Consider the following 21,555-nt stretch of genomic DNA (forward strand, 5'->3'; position numbering starts at 1 on the left):
GTGAGTCTGCTGAAGGCCAAGGCATTATCTGGATTTACTCTGACGTAACGGCACACAGAATACAGGCCGCAGGCTGCACTGCACTGTGGGGCCTGCAGACAAAGGGTGCTAAGGAATGGTCCCTGACTAATGTGGGCCAGTTTCTCCACTGGTGGAAGTCACCAGGGCTCCAGTGCATTTACACTGATTTACACCAGCTGAGATTCTATGTTCCTAGAAATGGAACTGGAATGTACTGGGCCAAATTCTGCTCTCAGTTACCCCCCAGGGCAAAGTCAGACTGGGAATTAGGAAGCCAAACCTCCATTGTCTCCAGTGGCATTTACACCTCTTACGCCAGGACTGGGTTTGCCCAGGAGCGGGATCCGAGGTCTCCCTTCCCAGCCCCTGAGTTTTCCAGCGCCTGGCACCTCTGGGGTTACGACTCTTCGCTCAAGAGGCGGGCAGAGCTCTAGGAAAAGCTGCTAGCAGTGTCCCTCCTCCCCTCCTGCAGCCCGGGGCCAGAGGAAAGCCGCTATGACGCGTGTGAAGTGCACACATTCCCAGCCGCTGTCGGGCTGAGCTCTCGCAGCTGCCAAGGAAATGATCACATCTTAAGTGGGATCTGCGATAAGGGTGCTGGCGGGAGAGACCGATGACTGGCAACGTCCCCTGGGAAGGATCCAAAGGCAGCCCGATGCCAAGCAGACCAGCAAGGGGCACAGGGAGACGCCTCCCCATGTCTGGGGGTTTCACCCTGGGGTGGTTCCCTTATGGATGGGGACAGGGGGGTGGCAGCTGGATAGCAGCCTAGAGGGCAGGAGAGGGAACAGAGGCCCTGTTGAGTGGAATTGGTGTTGACTCCAAAGGAGAATAGAGGGGCGGGGATCGTTGAGGGCCAGGAAACCCTAAGATTGCAGGTTCAAATCCTGCAGCAGGTGGGACCACACATTATCCCCGTTTGATAGATGTCTGGGTGGCGAGGGTGGGTCCCAGCCTAGTTCCTAGGGGATAGATTTGACCTACACAAACTCCACCGGAACGATTGGTCTGTCATTGGCAGCCAGGCCCTGGGGACTGAGCCATGGGGGTCGCTCTGGGGCGGGAGCTGGGTGGATGTGAGGGATGGTGCTTGCATTGCTGCTGACCCCAGGTGGATACCCAGAGGCCCTGGGCCAGGTCAGAGCGAGCTGCTGGAGGGGGTCTTCCCCATCTACCTTTGTGCACAGCCACGGGGGGCGGGATGCCCAGGCAGTACTCCCAGAAGTCAGGGCAGCAGTCAGAGACCGTGCGGTTGCAGAAAAGGTCGCAGTAGCAGATGGTATCCAGGTAGGGCACGGTGCAGGCGTCGTCCCTGCCGGGGCAGCAGGCATCATTCCTCTCACAGTACGAGCCGCCGGCGTCACGGATCCCCCGCTCATGCAAGCCCGGTGCCAGCTCTCTGCGGGTCCGGGCCCTGCGGGCAGAGAGATCCTCTGCTGCCAACAGCCAGAGGGTTGGGAGAGTCCACAGCAGCCTCATCTCTGGGCCAACGTCCCCGGATCTGCAGAGGAGAGAAAGATGGGACGTGAGAAAGGCAGGGTCCAGAGTGGACACGGGCATCTCCTGGCCCACGGCCTCGTTCCTAAGGCTGGGCTAAGAGCTCAGAGGGGGAGAAGTGAGAAGCTGCCAGGAACGTATCGGAGCGTGTTCCTGTTCAATCCCCTCAGACTGGAGAAAGAAAGCAAGAACACGCCAGTGCAGCCAGCACGGCCTTCGTCTCCAGCGCCGGGCAGCCTCTGAAAGGGGGTGGGAGCAGCATGGCGGGTCGCAGCCTATGAGATACCCCATGGCTGGGCCAGGCCATGTGTCTGCACCACACACGCTGCCTCAGCATTGCTGTTACCAGGGCACGGGGTGGGGACCAGTCTCGGGGCCCTGTCTGATCGCAGCTTGGGGAGCTCCATGCAGCAGCTCAAATGCACTCGGGGGGTTCAGTTCTAAAGGGAGGGGGCTGCCGGGCATGCGGCTGTGCATGTCCTCCCCTGACCCCACCCCCATCACGCACTGGCCTGCAGTACACGGACCAAGGCTTTCTCACACGCTCCTCTGCAGTGACACAGGCCCTACATGCCAACGCTTTGCCCTGCACCGCCCCAGGGACTCCAGTGGTGCAAGCAAAGGGGGAGTCTGGCCCTCTGTGTGGCATTTGTGTGGGGCCAGGGGGGCCCAATCTTGCATCTGGAATCCCCCCTCCCCTGGACTCATCCAGCGCTCCTGCTCTGGTGGCCTGCCTGCACTGGGGCGTTTTTGCACCAATGTAACGCCGGGGCCCAATCCTCCAACACACGGACCTCGTGCAGGCACGTCCACCAGTGCAGAGTGGGTGGGAATCAACACCCCCGTGAGGGGCAGCGTCTCATGCTCACTCCGCACGGCTGTAAGTGACAGCACAAGGGACTGGGCACTGGAGATGCAGGCCTCCAGCTGCTGCACTGGGGTAAAGGCTGAGATGTGCCCAGCGCAAGCCTCTTTCCACTCGGCAGCACCCCAGCTGCACTAGGGCTCTGCATGGGCATCGCTGCACCATTGCAGCCCCTGCCTGCAGTGACCCAGGCGTCGACACAAGAATTGGCGCTGGTTTAGTTAAATGGTGCGAGCCCCTGGGGGGATGCTCTGAATCTGGTGTAAGAGCAGCTTATTCCTGTCCATCTCTGGGACTTATCTGCCCCCACCCCCATCACTCTCGTCTCTGAGCTCCTCCCAATCTTTAATGGATTTATCCCAACTCCCTGTGAGGCAGGGCAGTGCTATGGGGAAACTGAGGCACAAAGTGACTAAGTGATTTGCTCAAGGACACCTACGGGGTCTGTGGCAGAGCAGGGACTTGAACCCAGGTCTCTTACGTCTAGCCTCTTGCCCTAACCACTGGATCTTCCTACCTCTTAACTCTGTGGCTAAGCTCAAAAAAGCCTGGTTGTAACCAAAATCATTGTCCACATGCTCATGCACCAGGTCAGTTAAACCAGTTTAAAATCGCCCCTTTTGTTAAACCAGTGCAGCGAGCCCTGGAGACAAGCCCTTAGCCTACCGACGTCTCTGGCCAGGCTACACCGAAAACAGAGGCTGTTATTTCTGTGTGAGTCTGTGCCCGGAACATGCTGGTTTCGGATTCAGAGTGTCCCGTTTCGCTGTAGCTTGAGTCTTTTTTTTTTTTTAAAGCTTAAATCATTAAAAACTAAACAACTCAGGATCAATCAGATTTAGGCTCCGAAGTCACTTGGGCACTTTTGCAACGGTTACCCTTCAACTCACGCAAATTATGATGCTTTTAATCTGCAACCAGAGCGTCCAGCCCCCATTTGCACCAGCATCGCCAAAGCGGAGGATTAAACTGATTTTGTTCTTTCAGTGGCAGCTTGAAGGTGGATCCAGCCCAAGAGTGGGATCCACCCGCCCACCAAGAGTGAAAATAACTGGAAGTGTGTGTGACTTTTTGCCCTGCAATGCACCATCCCAGGGACCTTCCCTGCAGCTGTTCCCCTCACGCCAATCCCTGCCCAGAGGTTTTATTCGCCTTCCTCTCAGCATTGTTCAGGGACGTGTCAGAACGGGGCTTTCCTCTCTCCGTCTCTTTGATCTGCAAGGGCCAGTATGGGATCCCAGACTGCAGGACTGAACTCACTGCAGGGCAGAATTGAGGGGCACCGGCTGAGCTGTGGCGGGTGGGGGCTGTGGGAATAGCAGAGCAACAGGACAGGACTGAGGGAAAAGCAGCAGAACTATGTAGAGGAAATTAGTCCAGTACCTGTTCCCGCTGCTCCTGGCTCCAGCCTGCGTTCAATCCTTCCCTCCCTTTCATATTCACCTGGGTTATAGCAGCCTTGCCAGTAACTCCCTGGCCAGGCCTTCTGAGAGGGGGTTTGAATGTGCAGCTGAATGACCAGTGCTGTGATCTAGGATTTATACAATGTGATGAGTTTCCAGGGCTCAGCAGCTAACTTAGGCGGGGAAGGGGAGCGGGATGAAGGTCAAAAGGCAGCGAAGGAATTTCAATCTGTCTTTGCCAGCCCCTGTGCTTACTGCAAGGTAAGCAAGCTGCCTTCATTTTGTTAGCTTAACCCTCTGACCTAGGTCTGGAACATCCTGGAAACAAGCAGCACGGGGCATAAATCCCGGAGCAGCAAAGCTGAAGTGGGCTCAGGAAAATGCTTGGAATCTGGTGGTAATTAAACTCCCGCATACAGTAGCATTGCTGGGCGACTGTACAACACCCAGAGGTGGCTGCATTCCCCGGGCAGCGTTGCGGTGTGACTGTAAAACAGCAGTTAGGTCCCACCCCAGAGGATGCTGCATTTCAGTGTTGGGCGAAGTCATCCCTGCAAATGCGGGGCCAAATCTGGATCCCATTCCCGTGCTTGCAACCCTGCTGAAGTCAAATAGGGTGTGTAACATGAGGGCAGATCTTGCCCCCGGTCTGTAAAGCGTGGTGCAGATCCCCTGGTGGGAAAGAAAGCCTGCAAAAAAGGGAAATCGGCTCCCCCCGGCAGCGCAGCAAGGAAACGCTAGCAGAATTCTGCTTTCCAGCCCCAGCCCGAACACACCCTGCTGCCTTCAGAGCTTAGCAGCTGGCTCCTTCCTCCCGGCTGCACCTCTAGTACACACACCAGGGATAAGCTGTCCCAGTCCCTCCCAGTAAAAGTCCCCCCCCCAACCTTCCCACTACACACAACCCCCATCGATAGTGCATCTCCCCAGGAAGGTATGAAATATTTGCAAAGCCTTCCAACGTTCACCCCAGCTAAGCCAGCCTCTCTGGGCTGGGACCGTCTGGCAGCTGATCCTCCTGGACTGCAACCAGCTTTGAACCTAACTCAGAAGCTGAATCCAGGTCTTCGAGCAACAAAACCATGTCTCTCCCGTTCCCCTAAAGCAGGGAGAAATCCGTGAAGCTGATTCCTTCCCTCCCCCCTGGCTGCTCCATGTGGAAATCAGCCGCCCACAGCTCCAGCAAAACCCACAGGGAGGAGGCAAAGCCCACTGGAGCCCAGCTCCCTGCCAGGAGAGAAGAGGGTTTTACCTGAACCGTGCCTGTCCCAGCACAGCAGCCGTCTGGGCTCGCCTGCAAAAGCCCTGTCGTCCCCCTGCAGGACAGAAACTCCTACCACAGGCAGAGCCGTGGAGCCACTCCTCTGGGCCTGGCTTTCTCGCACGCACTGGTGCAAAGGGGCCCGGGCACTCCTTATGTAGCACCCGCCTTCCCACCTCCACTCAGCCGCTGGCAGCCAGCCTCCCGGCTGCAGCGTTCCCCGGGCTCCACATTCCCGGCCAAGGGAGGGGGTTTCGGGGAGCTCACTGACACTTCAGCTTGGCTTAAGGGATGGCAGCCGGGCAGGGAGATTTATGTCCCAATCCCAGCACTCTTTCTTCCCCTCTTCACACCCCGATTAACCCTCGCCAACACAGACGCAGAGCAATCGCCAGACCAGATCAGAACCACGCTCCATCTAGCCCAGCCGCAGCCTGCATGAGAACCAACCCCAAACAGTGCACCCCCTCCGTACCAGGCACATTCCCCGAAAGCTACACTGCCCTGCCCTATCGCAATACCCTGGCACCCGAAATAACGCCCCAGGGTGCGACTGGGCTGCAGCTTGTTCCTAGACAATATGTAGGGTTGGCAGAATTTCGATGGCTAATGTAGGTGTTTATTTTTAAGCATTTTTTCCTCTTGTTATTGATTTAAATTTCCAAAGTTGTGGGAAATTATGGAGGGGCTCAGACAATTAGTGAACGGCTCCAAATGTGAAGGCTTTAGAAACTGCTCAAACACAAACAGTCAGGATCACACGCCAAAATACACCCAGCAAATACCCCAAAAGTGACAAATCCTCCCTGGTTTTCCTGTTCAGTCGCTGGTCCTTTTGTAACAAGCCTAGGTCAGACGTCTACATGGCGGGATCGGGACTCTAGCAGCATTTCTCTGACTGTGCCAGTCTGCAGATTTTGATATTATTTGTCAGTCTGGGTGTGGGCGGTGAAATCGACGTTTATCTACATTTACCAGGAAAAATCAAATCCCGCCAAGCCTAAGGATCCTGCAGTGGTCCCAGGACACATCTGCGCTCTGGGGGCTACCAGGGAACAGCTGCACATACACTGCTGTAGCCCCCAGAGCGTAGACACTTCCTATATTGACGGAAGGTTTTTTCAGTCAATGTAAACAATCCACACCTCTCCTGAGCCGTGGTAGCAAGTATACACAAGGGGTTCACATTTTTTATGCCCCGAGTGATGCAAATAGGCCGATCAGGATTGTAAAGTGTAGACCAGGGCCTGGTTAAGAAAGAAGCCCCTTGTGAGAAGGAGCAAGGCGCCTTCTACCAGTGTAAACCCATTGCCTGCACTGGGATTACTTCTGATTTACACCAGCGTCTGTGAGTAGGCCCAGGAGGGCTGAAGTGGTAGTTCATGTCCAGACTGCTTGGGACATCAATCAACAGACCAGAGGGAGCAGCCTCCATCTGTCCAGCTACATCCCAGTCTCCCAAATGCACCAACAACCGAACGGGGTGTCCCCACTTGTATAGGGCCCCTGCAAAGATGGGGGTAGTCCAGTCCCCAAGTGGGGACACAGCCTTGTTTAGTTATTAGAGTCGGGGACTGGAAGTCCAGATGTCTAAGTTCTATGTCTCTGCCACTGACTTACTGCGTCACCTTGGGCAAGTCACTTCCTTGTTCCGTGGCTCAGTTCCCCCACCGCCCCGTTGTGAAACAGGGATATTGTATTTATTTACCCACCTTGGTAAAACACTCCGAGACCCCCAGATGAAACAGACCGGCAAGCAGGCCAGCTGGCCCAGAAGAGATGTCAGGGCATGTGAGGGACAAAGTGACCTGCCCTTAACGAGACACCGCTCACGATTAGAGCGAGTGGCGCCTATAGCTCTTGTCAGGCTGAGGGGTGTGAGCTGAGCGTGGGTGCTCAGGTCAGAGGGGATGTGGAAGGTAGGGCTCATGCATTTTAACTTCTTCCAGCTGCTTGCTGTAAATTACACGGACTGATTTTCAGACCAGCTCAGATCCTACTGAGGCTCCACATAAGGGGGCAGATTTTCAAGAACACTCAGTACATTGGGCGTGAAGAACCTTTGAAAATCTGGCTCCTAGCGTCCCTTAGGCTCAGGTATCAGCAGGTAACTTCCTCCCTTACATGTGCCTTCAGCATCTTTCACTAGACCACCCTTACAGACTGTTAATCCATGGCCCCTGCTAAGCAGCAGGTGGTCGCCAAGGCAGCTGTGAATGGTCCCCATTTGCATCCAGCCTCTTAGCCTGTGTCCAGGGATAAAAGGCGAGATGGCAGCAGGTGTTGTCTACACTGGCCTGTTCTAGCATGTTAGTTAAGGCTTTGTCGTGGTCAAGTTAGAGTTTAGGGGGCAGCCTAGGGTTTTCCTCAACTAGCTAACGTGTTGAAACTACAACCTAGGATCTTAGGACTCAGGAGACCTGGGTTCCTCTGCCACCAGCCTGCTGGGTGACCTTGGGCAAGTCACTCCTCCCTCTGTGCCTCAGTTTCCCCCCATCTGTAAAATGGGGATAATGATATTGACCACCTTGATCAAGAGCATAGAGCTCTGTGGAGGAAAAGCACTATATGAGAGTTAGGTGTTGTTATCAGCACGTGTTAAAGTCACTCCTGCATCCCCACTGGCTTGCTCCCTAGTAACACATTGTCCCCCTGAGGGGTATGGCGCGGGGGACTGCTAGATCCAATACCAGACCATCCCCCCAAGGAGCCAGAACGCTGTGGTTCTGAGGCAGGGATTCCTTTCGACCCCAGCTCGCCCGCCTGCCTGCTGCGGCCACTTTGCCACCATCCCCCTACCTGGCTGCTTGCAGTGCCAGTCTCGGGTTGCAAGGTTCAGGGAAGTGCGTGTGTAACGCGAGGGCGCTGCTTGTCTGAATCAGATTCCGTTGTAATAGAATTAACCGCAGCGAGAGGGAACTTGACCTTAGAAATAAACTCCGTCCTTGAGGCGGAGATGGAATGCGGCTGGCTCTGAAAGTGAGGGACTGAAAGAACTAGTTGGAACCAGGCACAGTGCGGGCAGGAGCCATGCTTGCTTCCAGAAATTAATGCTGCCAATGCACCAATCCCGACCCACACCCCCCTGCTATTCCAATCCTGGACTCCCCCGACACAGCTCAGCTGATGTACCCCAACCCTGACCTGCAGCAGCCCCTGCTAGTTCAGTCCCAGCATATCACGGGCATACCCTGCCCCTTGTGCTATGAAAGGAACTCAGATCTGCTGGTGTGGGGCCAATATCGGGAAGCTCATCCCAATGGCAAGGTGGCCCAGCTCCTTTGCAACCCCAGCCTCTAGATGCCAAAGGCTCGTGCATTAAATCCCCCGGTTTAGCAACCCTTGGGCATGGGTGGGACGTCACAGAGGGGAGGTGCGCTGCTATCTCAGCCTTCCATGGCCGCAGCTGCTGGGTTTCACTTTCAGCGATAACCGAAGGCAAGGAAGCCAGCGGGTTCAGTCTGGCTGAGTCTGGCCTGGAGGTGATGCAAGCTACAGAGATGTGCAGATTAGTTCTACTTGTGTCCTTATGTAACCCTTCTGCCAGGTGCAGCCGGCAGCAACAAGGGCCGGGTTCAGTGTCTAGGGTTCCTTTTGAACAATACAACACAAAACCGGCTCAAGCACCCACCCAGTGACCTGGGACAATTCCCCACTCGCAAGCACAGAGTCTGAGTGTCGCAAAAACTTTTAATTAAAGGAGGGAAGTAACTCAGCATTAATTTGGGAAAACGCCACAACTAGAGTTCATAAACACAAACCATGAGCAAAAGACCCACCCCCAAGTAAGTTGAGCAGTGTCCTTTTCCTCTCAGGGTCTTAAGTCAAGCAACCCAAAAGTCCCTTTAACGTGTCCATCCCTTCTCTGTACCCCACTCACAGTTGCTGTCCTTGGCCAGGGCAGCACCAAAGTTCAGAGGATCATCCACAGAGTTCACCTCCCACCCTGTGTGGAAGAGTAAGGAGGCACCTTACACATTGCACAAACCTCTGCAAGACTCTGCTCTGGCTCTCTTCACCAGCCCTGCCTTCTAGCCACTTACCACACCTCTCCATCAAACCCCCCATAACAACTTACCAAGATGCCTTCAGGACCTCTTAGCCCTCTCCCAGCTCACTGGGCTTTGAAACCCATGTCCCCTGCCTAGCAAGTGCCATTCAGTTGAGAGTGAGTCCCTCCATTGGGGTATGTCAGGTACAGTTCTGCTGCCCTCGGTTCACACAAGGATAACAACCCTTTATTACTCCTGCCCCAATAACAAGGAGACTGGGGATCCAACACCAGCCACAAGTGATCATTTCGGCAAGCAATCCCATCATGCCAAGCACCTAGGCAGGGTAGGTGTGCCCATGCAAACAAGATCAGCTTCTGAACTCTTTTTCCACAGCTCACCACTAGATGTCAGGGGAGAGCTCATTCAGACTCTGCTTACACTTAGGTAATAATTGGAGATATACCAATCTCCTGGAACTGGAAGGGACCTTGAAAGGTCATTGAGTCCAGCCCCCTGCCTTCACTAGCAGGACTAATTTTTACCCCAGAACCCTAAGTGGCCCCCTCAAGGATTGAACTCACAACCCTGGGTTTAGCAGGCCAATGCTCAAACCACTGAGCTATCCCTCCCACCTTCCATCACACCTGTCATCACCATGATAATTGAACCCCTAATGAAACCTTAGTAGCACCTTGTTGGAACACTGTTGTCAGCCTATGAACTTCGCAGCCACAGGAGACCCTGAGGTATGGCCCCATACAAGTAACCCTACATACACCTCCCTAGACACCTCTCTCCCACAGGGCATCCATCACGCCATCACCCACAATGCATTGCTGTTTGCACTCCGCGCTGCGTTTGCATTTCGGACATTCAGACCTGGAGCTATTTGGGATTTGGAATCCCTGTCAGTTTTGGGGGGTGGGGAGGGCATCTCTACAAAATCCCAGGGGGCTCCCCCACTTCCCAGTGGTGATGTAATAGCAAAGGCAGTAAGGGGTTCACTGAGCTGCACCCAGCAGGTACCGGAGCTGCAGGGTAAAGTCCAGGGCTGCCCGGGGAGCAAGTGGGGCAATTTGTAGTATTGCAACTTTTTTTTATGGAAGGGGCCCCTGAAATTGCTTTGCCCCAGCCCCCCCGAATCCTCTGGGCAGCCCGGGTAAAGTCAGAGTAGAACAGAAGACTGTTCCCCTCACAAAACCTGCTGGGGTCTCTTGATGGCACACCCTGACAGGAAAGCTAACCCACCCTTGACAGAGCCAATGAAAACAGCTGGCCGCGTGACGCAAAAGCCCCCAGGCCGTGCATCGGGACAGCCTCACTGCCAGTTCAGAACCCTGAGCGACACACACCGGATCTCGTGTGCACCACGATGCAACTTCATTTTGCTGGGCGCGTAGCAGTTGCGTCGCTGCGGGGCGCTTTCGGGAATAAAATGCAACAAGAGAGGGGCTGGGGGTGGGCGTTAGCTTCTGAAACCAGCGATGCTGCGAGATTATGCTGGGGTGAGTGGAGGTGACACACACACCACTGAGGAGCGAACCTCATGCCCCTTGCAGGGGGACTCCCTTATTCCCAAATAAATGCAGCGTCTAAAAGGGGCGGGGACGCAGGATTCAGCACCCTCCTGCACCTGCTACGCACCCCTCTCTATGACAGCACTCGCTGGAGGCCTCCTGCAGACGGCTGGTCTCCGATGAGCCCCGAAAGGAGATGCGGGGGTGAGGGTATGGGTGGAGGGGTGCAGGGAGCCCACTCCGGCCTGGGTGATAATCAGCTGTGCTGGGTTTCTTGGTACAGAGACCAGACCCCCCTGCAGCCCTGTCTCTCATCCGCTCAGGACCCCTCCTGCCTGCCCTGCACTCGGGCTGACCCCCTCCCACCCCCCAGGAGCCATCACACAACCGCCAAGTCACTGGAGCGGCTGCCCCGGCCTGCGTCATGGGGCGGCTGTTGCACAACGGGCCATTAACCCTTTGCGGGGGGCGTTGCTGTGGAATAAAGAAGGTGATGTGAAACTGAGACCACAGAGACCCTCTGTAAAGATCAGGGGTGACCCGAGGGGCCCCGAGACGGCAAAGGAAGCAAAAAGACGAGGCTGAATCATCCTTTGCCAACGTCTCCTCCGCCCAGTGAGTTTGCAAAATGCAGAATGGGCCACGCTGAGTCACACCGGAGTGCGGGGGGCACAATGCCCTGTCAGCTGGTGTGTGGATCAGCCAAGGCCCGTAGGCTGGGTGAGAACAAGCTACATTCAGTACCCCAGTGTGTCACTTCCGGGGGACACTGAACCAGCCTCTGTCAGCCCTCCAGCGCAAGGCAGCCGGGTCAGACGCCCAGTGGCTCCGGCGAGGTGGGTGGACGGGGTCTGTGTTTGGAGCTGGTGACGGAATGGCTGGGTAGCGAGGGGTCTGGGGGAGTTTAGCGGCAGGGTGACTAGGGCCATTTCCAGGCATTGCTCTCTGCTGCTACTGGGAGGGGCCTGGGATAAGAGGGAGATGAATGAATGAATGAATGAATGAATGGTAGACAAGCCTACAGGATGGAAAAGATGGCTCAGACCAAAATAATAACAATAATAATCATACCAGCTTCTCCATTTTCTCACCATCCTGCCCTGCTGAACCCTGTAATGAACACTCAGTTGTCCACGTGCCATGTCTGCTGCATGCGAGAGCAGCATGCAATGGCTTGGCCACAGAGCCACGACCCTACAGGCCCCTCCCAAGCATGGGAGCTGAAGGAGACAAAGACATGGACGCCTCAGAGCGCCAAGATCCCCTCAGACCCGCAGCCAGAGAACGGCTGGAATGAGCAGCATGCACAGGGGAAGAGGAAACAGGGCGTGGCGGGGGAGGGGGGACGGGCAGGAGTGAGAGTTGCACCCAGCTCAGCGGGCAGCCCGGCTGATGGGAGGAACAAATCCAGAGCCTTACTGGGGATCCCAACCTGTGACTAAAGCACTGGGACTCAGGACATCTGGGTTCAACCTGGTGTCGGCCACTGACTCCCTGCGTAACCTTGGCCAACTTGCAGTTGGCCAGATTTTCAAAAGCAGCTCCCACGCTTCCCTGGCCACCTCATTTAGATGCCGACAGGGCAACGGCTGGGAGTGGAGCCCTTTAGAAAATCTGGCCCTTAAATGTCTCTGGGCCTCCGTTTCCCCTTGTGTAAAAGGGGCATAATAATCCTTCCCTGCCTCATGGGATATGGGGGAAGGGGACAGAGGGTGAACGCTCGGGAGGTGCTCAGGTACTACAGTGGTGGGGGCCCTCGGTGAGCTAAGCAGCTGGCAGACATGCCCAGGCCAGTTCGGACCTGAGAGGCCCACTCCCGTGCCCTGAGCTAAAGACAGCTGGCTCCTCGGAGGAACTGCTGTTAGACAACGTGTAATTAACCTGCAAAGTGCGCTGCTATGCGAGACTAGAAAGGCAAAGGCTCCAGAAAGGACCAGGGCTTTAGCTGACTAGCGGAGGGGTTGACAACAGGGGGTGCGACGACCCCTGAAATGGATTTTTAACTGGCTGCCGGTGGAGCCGATTACTGTTATACCAGTGAAAAAGGTTCCCAGGAATTATCTTCAACCCACAGCAGTTTATTGAGAAGGAATTACACAAGCAGTAAAGGGTTATATTAAGCACATAACTTCTACGTTAGACATTAAGAGCTAGACATTTTTTTAACAAGCTGTTTTTTTTTACAAACATACACAAACGGGTCCTGCGCTAACCTCACGCAGTTTCTGCCTGGCAAACAGAGAAGGTGGCTACCAATTTTATAGGCGGTGGCTTCTCTCCTTGTTAGTTTTTTTAAGCCCTCTGGTCTGTTCTGGATTCCCCCGAAGCAAGGCCTTGGTCGCCTTCTGACCCCTCTTGTTTACAATCCTCCTTGAGCCCACGGAGCAGGGGTCCAACCACAGTAATTCCAACCACAGTAATTTACTTTGCTTGATTTTTATACATTTTTTTAAAAGGAGTTACGTGTCTTAAAAGCCTGCCCAGTGGGCGTGTGGTTACTAATTTTTACTTGATTCGTGTTTTAGAAGGGCCTGGGGTGTGTGTGTGTGGTACCGAATGAAGATCACCTACATTTACTAGCTTATTAATTATCCATCCGATGAAGTGGGCTGTAGCCCACGAAAGCTTATGCCCAAATACATTTGTTAGTCTCTAAGGGTACGTCCAGACTACCCACCGCATCAGTGGGTAGCGATCGATCTATCGGGGACCGACGCGATATATCGATCCTCGAACGCACTCCCGTCGACTCCGGAACTCCACCAGGGCGAGAGGCGGAAGCAAAGTCGACGGGGGAGCCGCGGGCGTCGATTCCGCGCCATGAGGATGGGAGGTAAGTCGAAATAAGATACGTCGACTTCAGCCTCGCTATTCCCATAGCTGAAGTTGCGTATCTTACATCGTCCCCCCCCCAGTGTAGACCAGCCCAAAGGTGCCACAAGGACTCCTATTCTTTTTGCGGATACAGACTAACACGGCTGCTACTCTGAAACCTCTTATGAATTATTCACTCTCTCTGCGTGACGTCCTTGCTGTAAGGCTATAACCAGGTCGACTTGTGCTCCACGCTGGAACTTTATACGTGTGATAGTTACTTTTGCACGGATCCCTATTTGCTGACCGATAGGTCCAATATCAATCGTACACACAGACATTGTAAGTTCTTTATTGAATTTGCTTCTGCTTAAGGAGAACCTGCTCCTAGGATCCTCTGCAGCCATGTTCAAGGTATGTCAGGTTATGCTCACACCAGTCATTCAGTATGGCCACACTAATATGGCATTAGCCCAACAGGAGGTACCTGCAATGACGCCAGCTCTGGGAAAACGTACGTGAAAGACCACACCACAAGCACGCTTCAGGGCAGAAGCAGATCGCCCTATGCGGGCAGGAGGAAACGGCCTGCTCCTGGGACAGTATTGCACAATGAGGTGCCTCGCGGGAATGTCAGCCCTTTCTCTGCAGCATCTGGCTGCGGCTGCATCCCAGGTACCAGGTTAGATGGGCCTGCAGTCTGTTCATGCCTTCCTGAGCTGGTGCCTCGGCGTGCTTTTGGGCTGTGCGTATAAAGGCATCTCCACCCTGGGAGGAAGTTGCATGCTTCGTGTCAGGAACACGCGGTGTCGTTCACTTGCCCAGTCCTGCTTGCATGTGACAGCACACAGGCCCAGATCTGCAAAGATATTGAGATGCTTAACTCTGGCTGATTTCAGGATGTGGGCCTTAGCGCTTATACAGGCACGTCTCAGCCACAGATCTCCAAGTGCTTTACAAAGGACAGGACAGTGGCATGAGGGAAACTGAGGTACAGAGCAGCGAGGTGACTTCTCTGAGGTCAGTCAGTAGCACAGCCAGAAGCAGACCACTGGAATTGCCTCCTGGATCAGACCAGTGGGTCCATCCAGCCCTGATGAGAATCCCCTGGAGTTAGGGGATATTGTGCCCTCCAGGGAAGTTTCCTCCTGACCTTCTGAATTAGAGATTAGCTCATGTCCTGAAGCATGAAGGTTTAGATCCCTTCCCAAACTCCTGGTTATTTTTTTTTAACCCTCACTCTCGTGACTCTCATTAGCCACATAACTGGCCAGTCCCGCTGGGGAATCCTGCTAAACTCTTGGCCCCAAATAAGTCCTGACACGCAGTCCTGGGCTCAACCCACTCCCAGATTTAGGCACAGCACTGCCTGCCTGAGACAGCCACCCAGGCAGACTGCCCCTGCGGGAGCTGGTCCGGGTTGAGTCCCTGCGTTTGAGAGGGGACCTGCTCAGCCACGGGCCAGACGGGGCCCAGTGGGGTGCAGCACAACCGCCCCAGGGTTGACCTTGGCCCACTGTGCTTTCCTGCACTACCGCAGTTCCTTGAAGTGACTGCCTGTGCTGAGCGCTTCCCGGTCCCTCCCTGCTGCACCGGCACTGGCCGAGGCCACAGCTCAGGGAAGGGATGGGGTGATACTGATGGGATGTGCTGCAGGAAGGCATGGCAGGCTAGGCCGTGACCCGCAGGCTCCGCCGCGCATACTTTCTCCATGACAAGGAAGGGATGGGAATCCGTGGTGAGTCATGTCTTTCCAGGCACTCCTGGGGAGCCAGAGCAGTCCCTGACGCCAAGGACACCCCTGGCTTTGTTTTATTGTAACCCTTTCACTGCTGCTGGGCCGAATCCCATGGTGGTTCCCTGTCTGACATCGGTTGGGGGGAGGGGGGGGCGCGTGTGGGAGATCATCCAGCACACAGGGGGTTAAACAGTTTTAACAAGGAATTTTCCTTGGTCGGCCAAGTCGGCTTTATAGTCGCCAGACCCAGGACGTTCCCAAAGCCTGTTACCAGAATAGCTTTAGGGTCAGCGCCTTCCCCCAATGACCGAGGCTTCGCTTCCAGAATTCCCCATTTTCCCCTGAGAGCCGCAATCTGGAGATCCCTGTCCGGTTCTCAGCAGGAGCCATTTGATCCACGCTCACACATCCCATAGCAATAACAGCCTTGCCTTCAGAAAGCCACGTTCATCCACTGACTCATTGGATCGGCTCATTTCACCCACCACTGAAATGCAGCCACCTCTGGGGTGGAAGGTAGCAGCTGTTTCACAGCATACAGCATGGCTGTGTTACAGGCCAGGAGAGGAAAGGAAGAAGAATTGAACTGAATTGAAACAGCAGGACACTGGGACATGGATGCAGCTACCCTGGTGAGACGTGACCTGGGATCTGAACGGTCACACGTGCTCAGGGTCTTTGTTTTCCTTCTCATTGGAAAGGCAACACCTCTGGTAACAGAGCGCCACCACACTGGGGCATTGCAGCAATAGCGACTCTGAGGGCAGAGCACCCCCTGCTGAATCACCGCTACCACTGCCTCCGTCTGCGGGTTGCAGAAAGCGTTACCCGGCGTTTGTAGCAAACGCCCGCTGGGATGCAGCAGGCTCGCGATTCAGCCCCTGTGCGTGCTGGGGGTGACAGGTTAATGACTCCTGCAGAAGAGGCCGGGCGCTGGAGTTTCTGCGGAAGAAAGTTGAGGCATCGCCGAAGTATTTTGGCTCTTTCCCAGCCTTTTCCTGCGTTTGTGCCCAGTGCAGTGATCAGCCCAGATACCACTGTCCCTGGAGGGGTGTGAGTGGGGGTGACAGCTGGGCAGGGCGCAGTGCTCTGGGCAGGGGCAGGAGGAGTAACGCTTCCTGGCGTTTACCGGACTGTCAGCCAGATCCGTGCTGCTGGGGGTCCCTGGGTGCCCTGGGGCCTCTGCCTCAGAACCAGACCCCCCTCACCTACTTCCCCACACAGCCTATCAGTGGGGTGCAGGTCTGACCTGGTGCCTGGTCCCAACCTCTCACTCCCCTGGCCAGCACAGAGGAGGGAATCTCAACAGCGACCCCTCTGGCTGACGCAGAGACACCGAATGGCCTCAGCGGAAGATCTAGTCTCCCTCAGTCTCCCTGTCCCAAGAGTCGGTAAAGAGGGTAACAGTCAGAGGGAAACTGAGGCAGGAGACTCTCAGCCAAAGGACAAGGACCCCAGGAGACCGATGAACCCCCTGAAGGGAAGCTGGCTGATCCAGGGTGACTCTGGGCTAACAAAGGGCCTTTACGAGTTGCTTCTATCCTGCCAGCTTTTCTGGGGAGGCCCTGAGAGTGCGACAGGGAGCACATGATGGGCACGTGGCGGGTACGAGACAGCGCGTGAGCGAGGGACGGAGGGGTGGGCAGAAAGACAGCTATGATCTTCCAGCCTGGCCTACTAGGTGAGGCCAGAGAACACGGGACAGTGCTTCCTGCACCAAGCCCTTCGATGGTGGGTGGATGGAGGAGGACAGCTGGGGACAGACAGACAAATGTACATGGGAAGAGAGAGAAAGTGTGTGTGGGGGGGTGCTATGCATGCTGGTAGATGGGGATCTCCTCTCTGCCCCCCATGCGCCCTGTCCCGAGTGAACTTGGGGGCCAGACACCCCATCTATATCCCAGCCAAACGCTGCCGTCCTGTATCTCTCCCCCCGCAAGCAGACTCATCCTGCACGGGCGAGCAAAGGTCACCCCCCGCCATGCACCAGGTGCTGCCTGTGGCGCAATCAGGCAGCCTTTTCTCCCCACCCACGGGCGAGATAGGGATCATAATCTCTGCACGCACCGAGCACCTGGGCGGGCGGACAGGCTGTGACCAAAAAACGCTGGGTGCGGGGACTCGCTGCTTTGGGGAGGGGCTCTCGGAAATGGCTTGAGCCAGTGGCCTGCAAAGGCTCTCAAGGGGAGGGAGGCAGAAGGGCTTTGTCCTCGTCCAAAATCACCCCGGACTTGCCTCTCCAACGCGCCGTCTCCTGTGCACTGCTTGCTGTCGCACGGACCCCACTCTGCTTCCACCTCAGCCTTTTGCAGCCGCATGCGGGGTCGGCTCCCCTGGCGTGGACCAGAAGCCGCAGGACGGGAGCTGAGCCAGACCATCCCGGATTCCCAGCACTCCCCAAGCTCCAGACCCCAGGCCAGCCACCGTATGGGAGGGCAGCATGGCCTGGGGGGAAGCAACTCGCCACCTGCCTTGGGAGGGGTTTGAAAAGTGCCCAGCGGGGTGCCGGCCGGGTCCTCAGCCTGGGTGTGTCGTTTGGTCCTTGGGCAGCTCAGATACGGTCCCCTTCAAGCAAGGCACGGAGAGGAGACGGGGCCACATGGAGGGAGGCGCTTTATGGAGCACACCTGCACGGCAGGGCTCTGACCAGCCCTGGCTAACCTCCCATCCCAGCATGCCCTGCGCTCCCTAGACAATCTGGGGTGGAGCGTCTCAGGCAGCCCCCCTGGCCGGCTGCTCCAAAGTCCTGGTCCCGGATCTAGAGGGAATATTACAGGGTGGGCCCCTAGGAGTTTATCCCCTCGGGACAATGTACCTGCCCAATCTCTCCCCGCCTCCCCCCAGAGGGCGGCCACATGTGGTTGAGCCCCAGGACAAGGTGACTCGGCTCTCGGGAGCCTCTAGCACCCCAGCTCTCTGGCCCTATTCAGCTTGTTCTTACATCACGCAGGGTGGGTGCAATATCACACCGTGTCCTCCTGGGGGCGCCGTGGGGGAAAGAGCCCGAACTGCCCTGCTCCTGCAGTTGAATTCAGCCACTAATCCCGTTATTTTTCCGACTGGGCCGCTCACAATAAGCAGAAAAGAGACCGACCGGCAGGGTTTGGTACTTGGTCGGCCCTGGCTCCCCCTTCAAAGCTCTGGCTCCGCAGTGGGCTTGGCTCCAGCCAAGCGGGACGGACGGGTGTGTGTCTCGCTCTGGCCCCTGCGGTCCTGGCTGGGGTGCAGCAGGAGGGCGTCCCCCAAAGGCCCAGGCACTAGTGCTCATGCCCAGCTGTTCCAGCAGCACTGGGGGCATCCCGCAGATTTGCTGAGCGCTGCCGGAAAACAACCCCGGGCTCTTCCCGGAGGCCCGGCCAAAGTTCACGGCCCCAGTGGGCTCGTCAAAGGCGGCTATTGTCCCTGCCCCCGGCAGATCCGTGGCCTGTGGGGGACGGCGGCGGAATAGTTTAGCAAGTGCAGGAAAGAACATTGCTGGAATGTGAAGGACTTGGCATGTGGCAGACTCGTTCCTAAACAAGTGGGGAACATATTAGCTGGCTGGACACACGGCCAAGGACAGGGCGGGCAGGGCATGGCCCTGGACTGGGGCCCCTTTGCGAGCCAACCAAAGGAAAGGGACGTTGCCTGTCCTGTCCCCAGAGCAGCCGCCAGGCGTTGGTGCAAGCCAGGGGTAAGGAATTTGCCGTACCTCTGGCCCAGATGCTCAAAGGTATTTCAGTGCCTAATTCCCAACGGGGCGGGGGGAATCTGGGCCTCTGTGCGGCTGTCCCAAGCAAAGCACCTGGTTGGCAGGAGCTGGGGGCTCGGCCCTCTACGACAGTCCTGGGGGGGTGCACCCGGGACAGGGGCTGCGAGGGACGCCCGTGCCGTGCGAGAAGCAGGTGTCTCTCCCATGCAACCGATGGGGCAAACAATTCATGAGGCCTGATCAGCCGTGCGGAGCCTTCTGCCTTGCGTTAAGCTCTGGGCTGGTTGTCCAGACCTGCGGGTGGAGCCCCGCCACCCCCCGTCACACCCATCCAAAAGTCAGCCAGGCTGCAGGCGTCCGGCCCCGTTCCTGTGCAGCAGCAGCGCTGTGTCTCTCCATTGTTTGGTGGGGGGATTCCACCTCCACCTGCCTGAATGAGCCTTTAAACTGGAGCCCCTTGGAAAGGCAGGAGGGCGGGGATGAGCAGGAGCCTGAGCACACCTGGAACGGAGCTTCCAAGCCTCCATGCTAAGAACAACCGCCCCTACCCCGGCTGATTGATCCTGGCTGCTCCAGGGCCCTGTGGTGGGGCCATGCTGCCGGTCACCAGTCTGGACGTGCGGCAGAGCCACTCAGCTTGTCGGCCCCAGGCGCTATCTCCCTCGCCAGCAGCCGGCTCTGGGACTGCCAGGCACCAGGCAGGAGGGAGGAGAGAGACAAGGGGGAGGGACATCCTGTTTGTAAAGCGGTACCAGGATCGCACCATTTTGGTGCATGGTGCCAATGGGCTGGGCACTGCATCATGCATGCTGCATCGCACACAGTTACAATGTGTCACATTGCGTTGCTGAGTGTGGTGTTGCTGGGTGGTACATTGTGTAGCATTGCGTTGCTCAGTACGGTGTTGCTGGGTGTTACATTGTGTAGCATTGAGTCGCACAGTGAGGTGTTGCATTGCGTAGCATTGCGTTGCTCAGTGACATGTTGCATTGCGTAGCATTGAGTCACGCATTGAGGTGTTGCTGGGTGTTACATTGTGTAGCATTGCGTTGCTCGGCGCAGTGTTGCTGGGTGTTCCATTGCGTAGCATTGAGTCGCACAGTGGGGTGTTGCATTGTGTAGTATTGCGTTGCTCGGCGCAGTGTTGCTGGGTGTTCCATTGCGTAGCATTGAATCGCACAGTGGGGTGTTGCATTGCGTAGTATTGCGTTGCTCGGCGCGGTGTTGCTGGGTGTTGCATGGCCCACCAGGGAGCTGCGGGGACTTGCATTCCACCTCACTGTGGTGTGCACTGCTCACTCGCATGGTGGAGCATTGCACACGTGACGTCGTGCGGTGTTGTGCTCTGGGGGGAGCAGGCTCTGCAGTCTCCTGCTCCTTCCCTGACCCCAGTTCCCAAGTATCCTCCACTCCCTCTCTGAGCACTAGCCAGCGATTGGGACCCAGGCAGGCTCCAGGCATGAGGCTGCATAACCCCAGCCTGCCCACGTTTTCCTCAGCCTGCCCTGCCCGTGTGCTCACTCTCCCAGCGGACTCGGACCCCAGGCCTTCGCTGGCTGGTCCCCAAAGACCTGAGGAGCCGGTCGAACCCAGTGGCCCGAGGCAAGGCAGCTCCCGGGGGCTGAACACGTGTGTGACACAGGCCAGCCTGGTACTTGTGCAACACCCTCTCCGGCAGGATGAGTGTCCTTGACCCCCGCTGAGCAGCGCCAGGCAAGCCGGGGGGCATTGCTCCCAGGGGCTGTTACGTGCCAGGGCAAGCCAGAGGAGAGGAGGGGGCGTGCGGGTGAGCCGCCTACTTGAGACGCGGCGCGCTCCTGCTGGGACCAGACGGCGCCCTCGGGCAGCCGGGGAATGCCCAGTGCCCAGTGACTGCAGCAGGGGAGGCTGGGACCAGATGGCGCCCTCGGGCAGCCGGGGAATGCCCAGTGCCCACAGCAGGGGAGGCTGGGAAACTGCTGATACCAGGAGGTGGCCGGGATGGGGTGGGGAGAATTGGTCCAGGTGCCTGGGGAGGGGGGATGTGTCACATTCTTGAGATTCCTTGGCCCAGCGCAGCTCCCTTGTGGCTGGTTGCTCAGCCACCTGCGAGCCCTGGGGGATGGGTTTGGAGCCCTCCGTGCGCTGCACCAGGGGCTTCCGGCAGCTCCGAGTTACGCCACCAGCTCCTCAGCCGGGCGCTGCCCCCAACTGCAGAGCCAACGGCCACGGTGTCCCAATCCCGGCAATGGTGAGGGTCCCCGCTCTGGGCGTCGCCGGCTCCATGATTTCGCTCTCCTGCCAGTGCTAGAAATACCCTGACAGTGCGCCTGGCCGACCCCTCAACTGTGCCACCCGGTGCGTCACCCCTAGGGAGAAAGGGTGGCCTGCCAGAGCAGGGAACTGTGAGGCAGGACTCCTGGGTTCCATACCCAGCTCTAGGGCAGAGGAGGTTAATAGTTAGGGGTTAGAGCAGGGGTCCTGGGCTCTGTCCTACCACTTTCTCGTGTGACGTTGGGTGAGTGACTCTTTGTGCCTCAGTTTCCCCATCTGTAGCTCAGGGGACGGATGCCCCACAGGGCAGGGGCTTGGGTGGTTAAATCAGCGTCGGCAAAGGGCTTTCAGGGCCCCAGGCGGAGGGGGCTATTTATTAGCTAATAAATACGCCTACCGTGGCGACGGGGGCGGGGAGTAGCTGAAGACCTGGGGCCTTATTCTCCGCCAGCTCAGGCTACCTGTGACTTCCCTTGAGCTGAGTGACTGATACCCTGCGG

General features: G+C 56.8%; 1 protein-coding gene and 1 long non-coding RNA gene across 5 annotated transcripts in view; both read right to left on the reverse strand.

Annotated features, from left to right (window-relative positions):
• The window catches only part of TINAGL1 (tubulointerstitial nephritis antigen like 1), a 29,371-nt gene extending 20,151 nt beyond the window's left edge, over positions 1-9,220 (reverse strand). The window contains exons 1-3 of one of the 4 annotated variants that reach the window (XM_039511545.1): positions 5,039-5,170; positions 3,767-3,914; positions 1,197-1,522 (exon numbers count right to left, since the gene is read on the reverse strand). In XM_039511545.1, the coding sequence (XP_039367479.1) occupies positions 1,197-1,500 (304 nt within the window). In that variant the 5' untranslated portion in view covers positions 1,501-1,522; positions 3,767-3,914; positions 5,039-5,170. Of the gene's footprint in view, positions 1-1,196; positions 1,523-3,766; positions 3,915-5,038; positions 5,171-9,125 lie in introns of those variants that run through there. The other 3 variants (XM_039511544.1, XM_039511543.1, XM_039511546.1) reach the window with 3 other exon arrangements.
• A 4,707-nt stretch (positions 9,221-13,927) lies between these two features.
• On the reverse strand, positions 13,928-19,070 carry LOC120389051. Its single transcript, XR_005590734.1, has 2 exons — positions 18,053-19,070; positions 13,928-14,232 (listed from the first exon to the last, which is right to left on the reverse strand). It is a non-coding gene; the product is annotated as an uncharacterized LOC120389051 (long non-coding RNA).
• Between the last annotated feature and the right edge of the window lie 2,485 nt (positions 19,071-21,555).

Source organism: Mauremys reevesii, linkage group 23 (assembly GCF_016161935.1).
Source record: "Mauremys reevesii isolate NIE-2019 linkage group 23, ASM1616193v1, whole genome shotgun sequence".
Lineage (NCBI taxonomy): Eukaryota > Metazoa > Chordata > Testudines > Geoemydidae > Mauremys > Mauremys reevesii.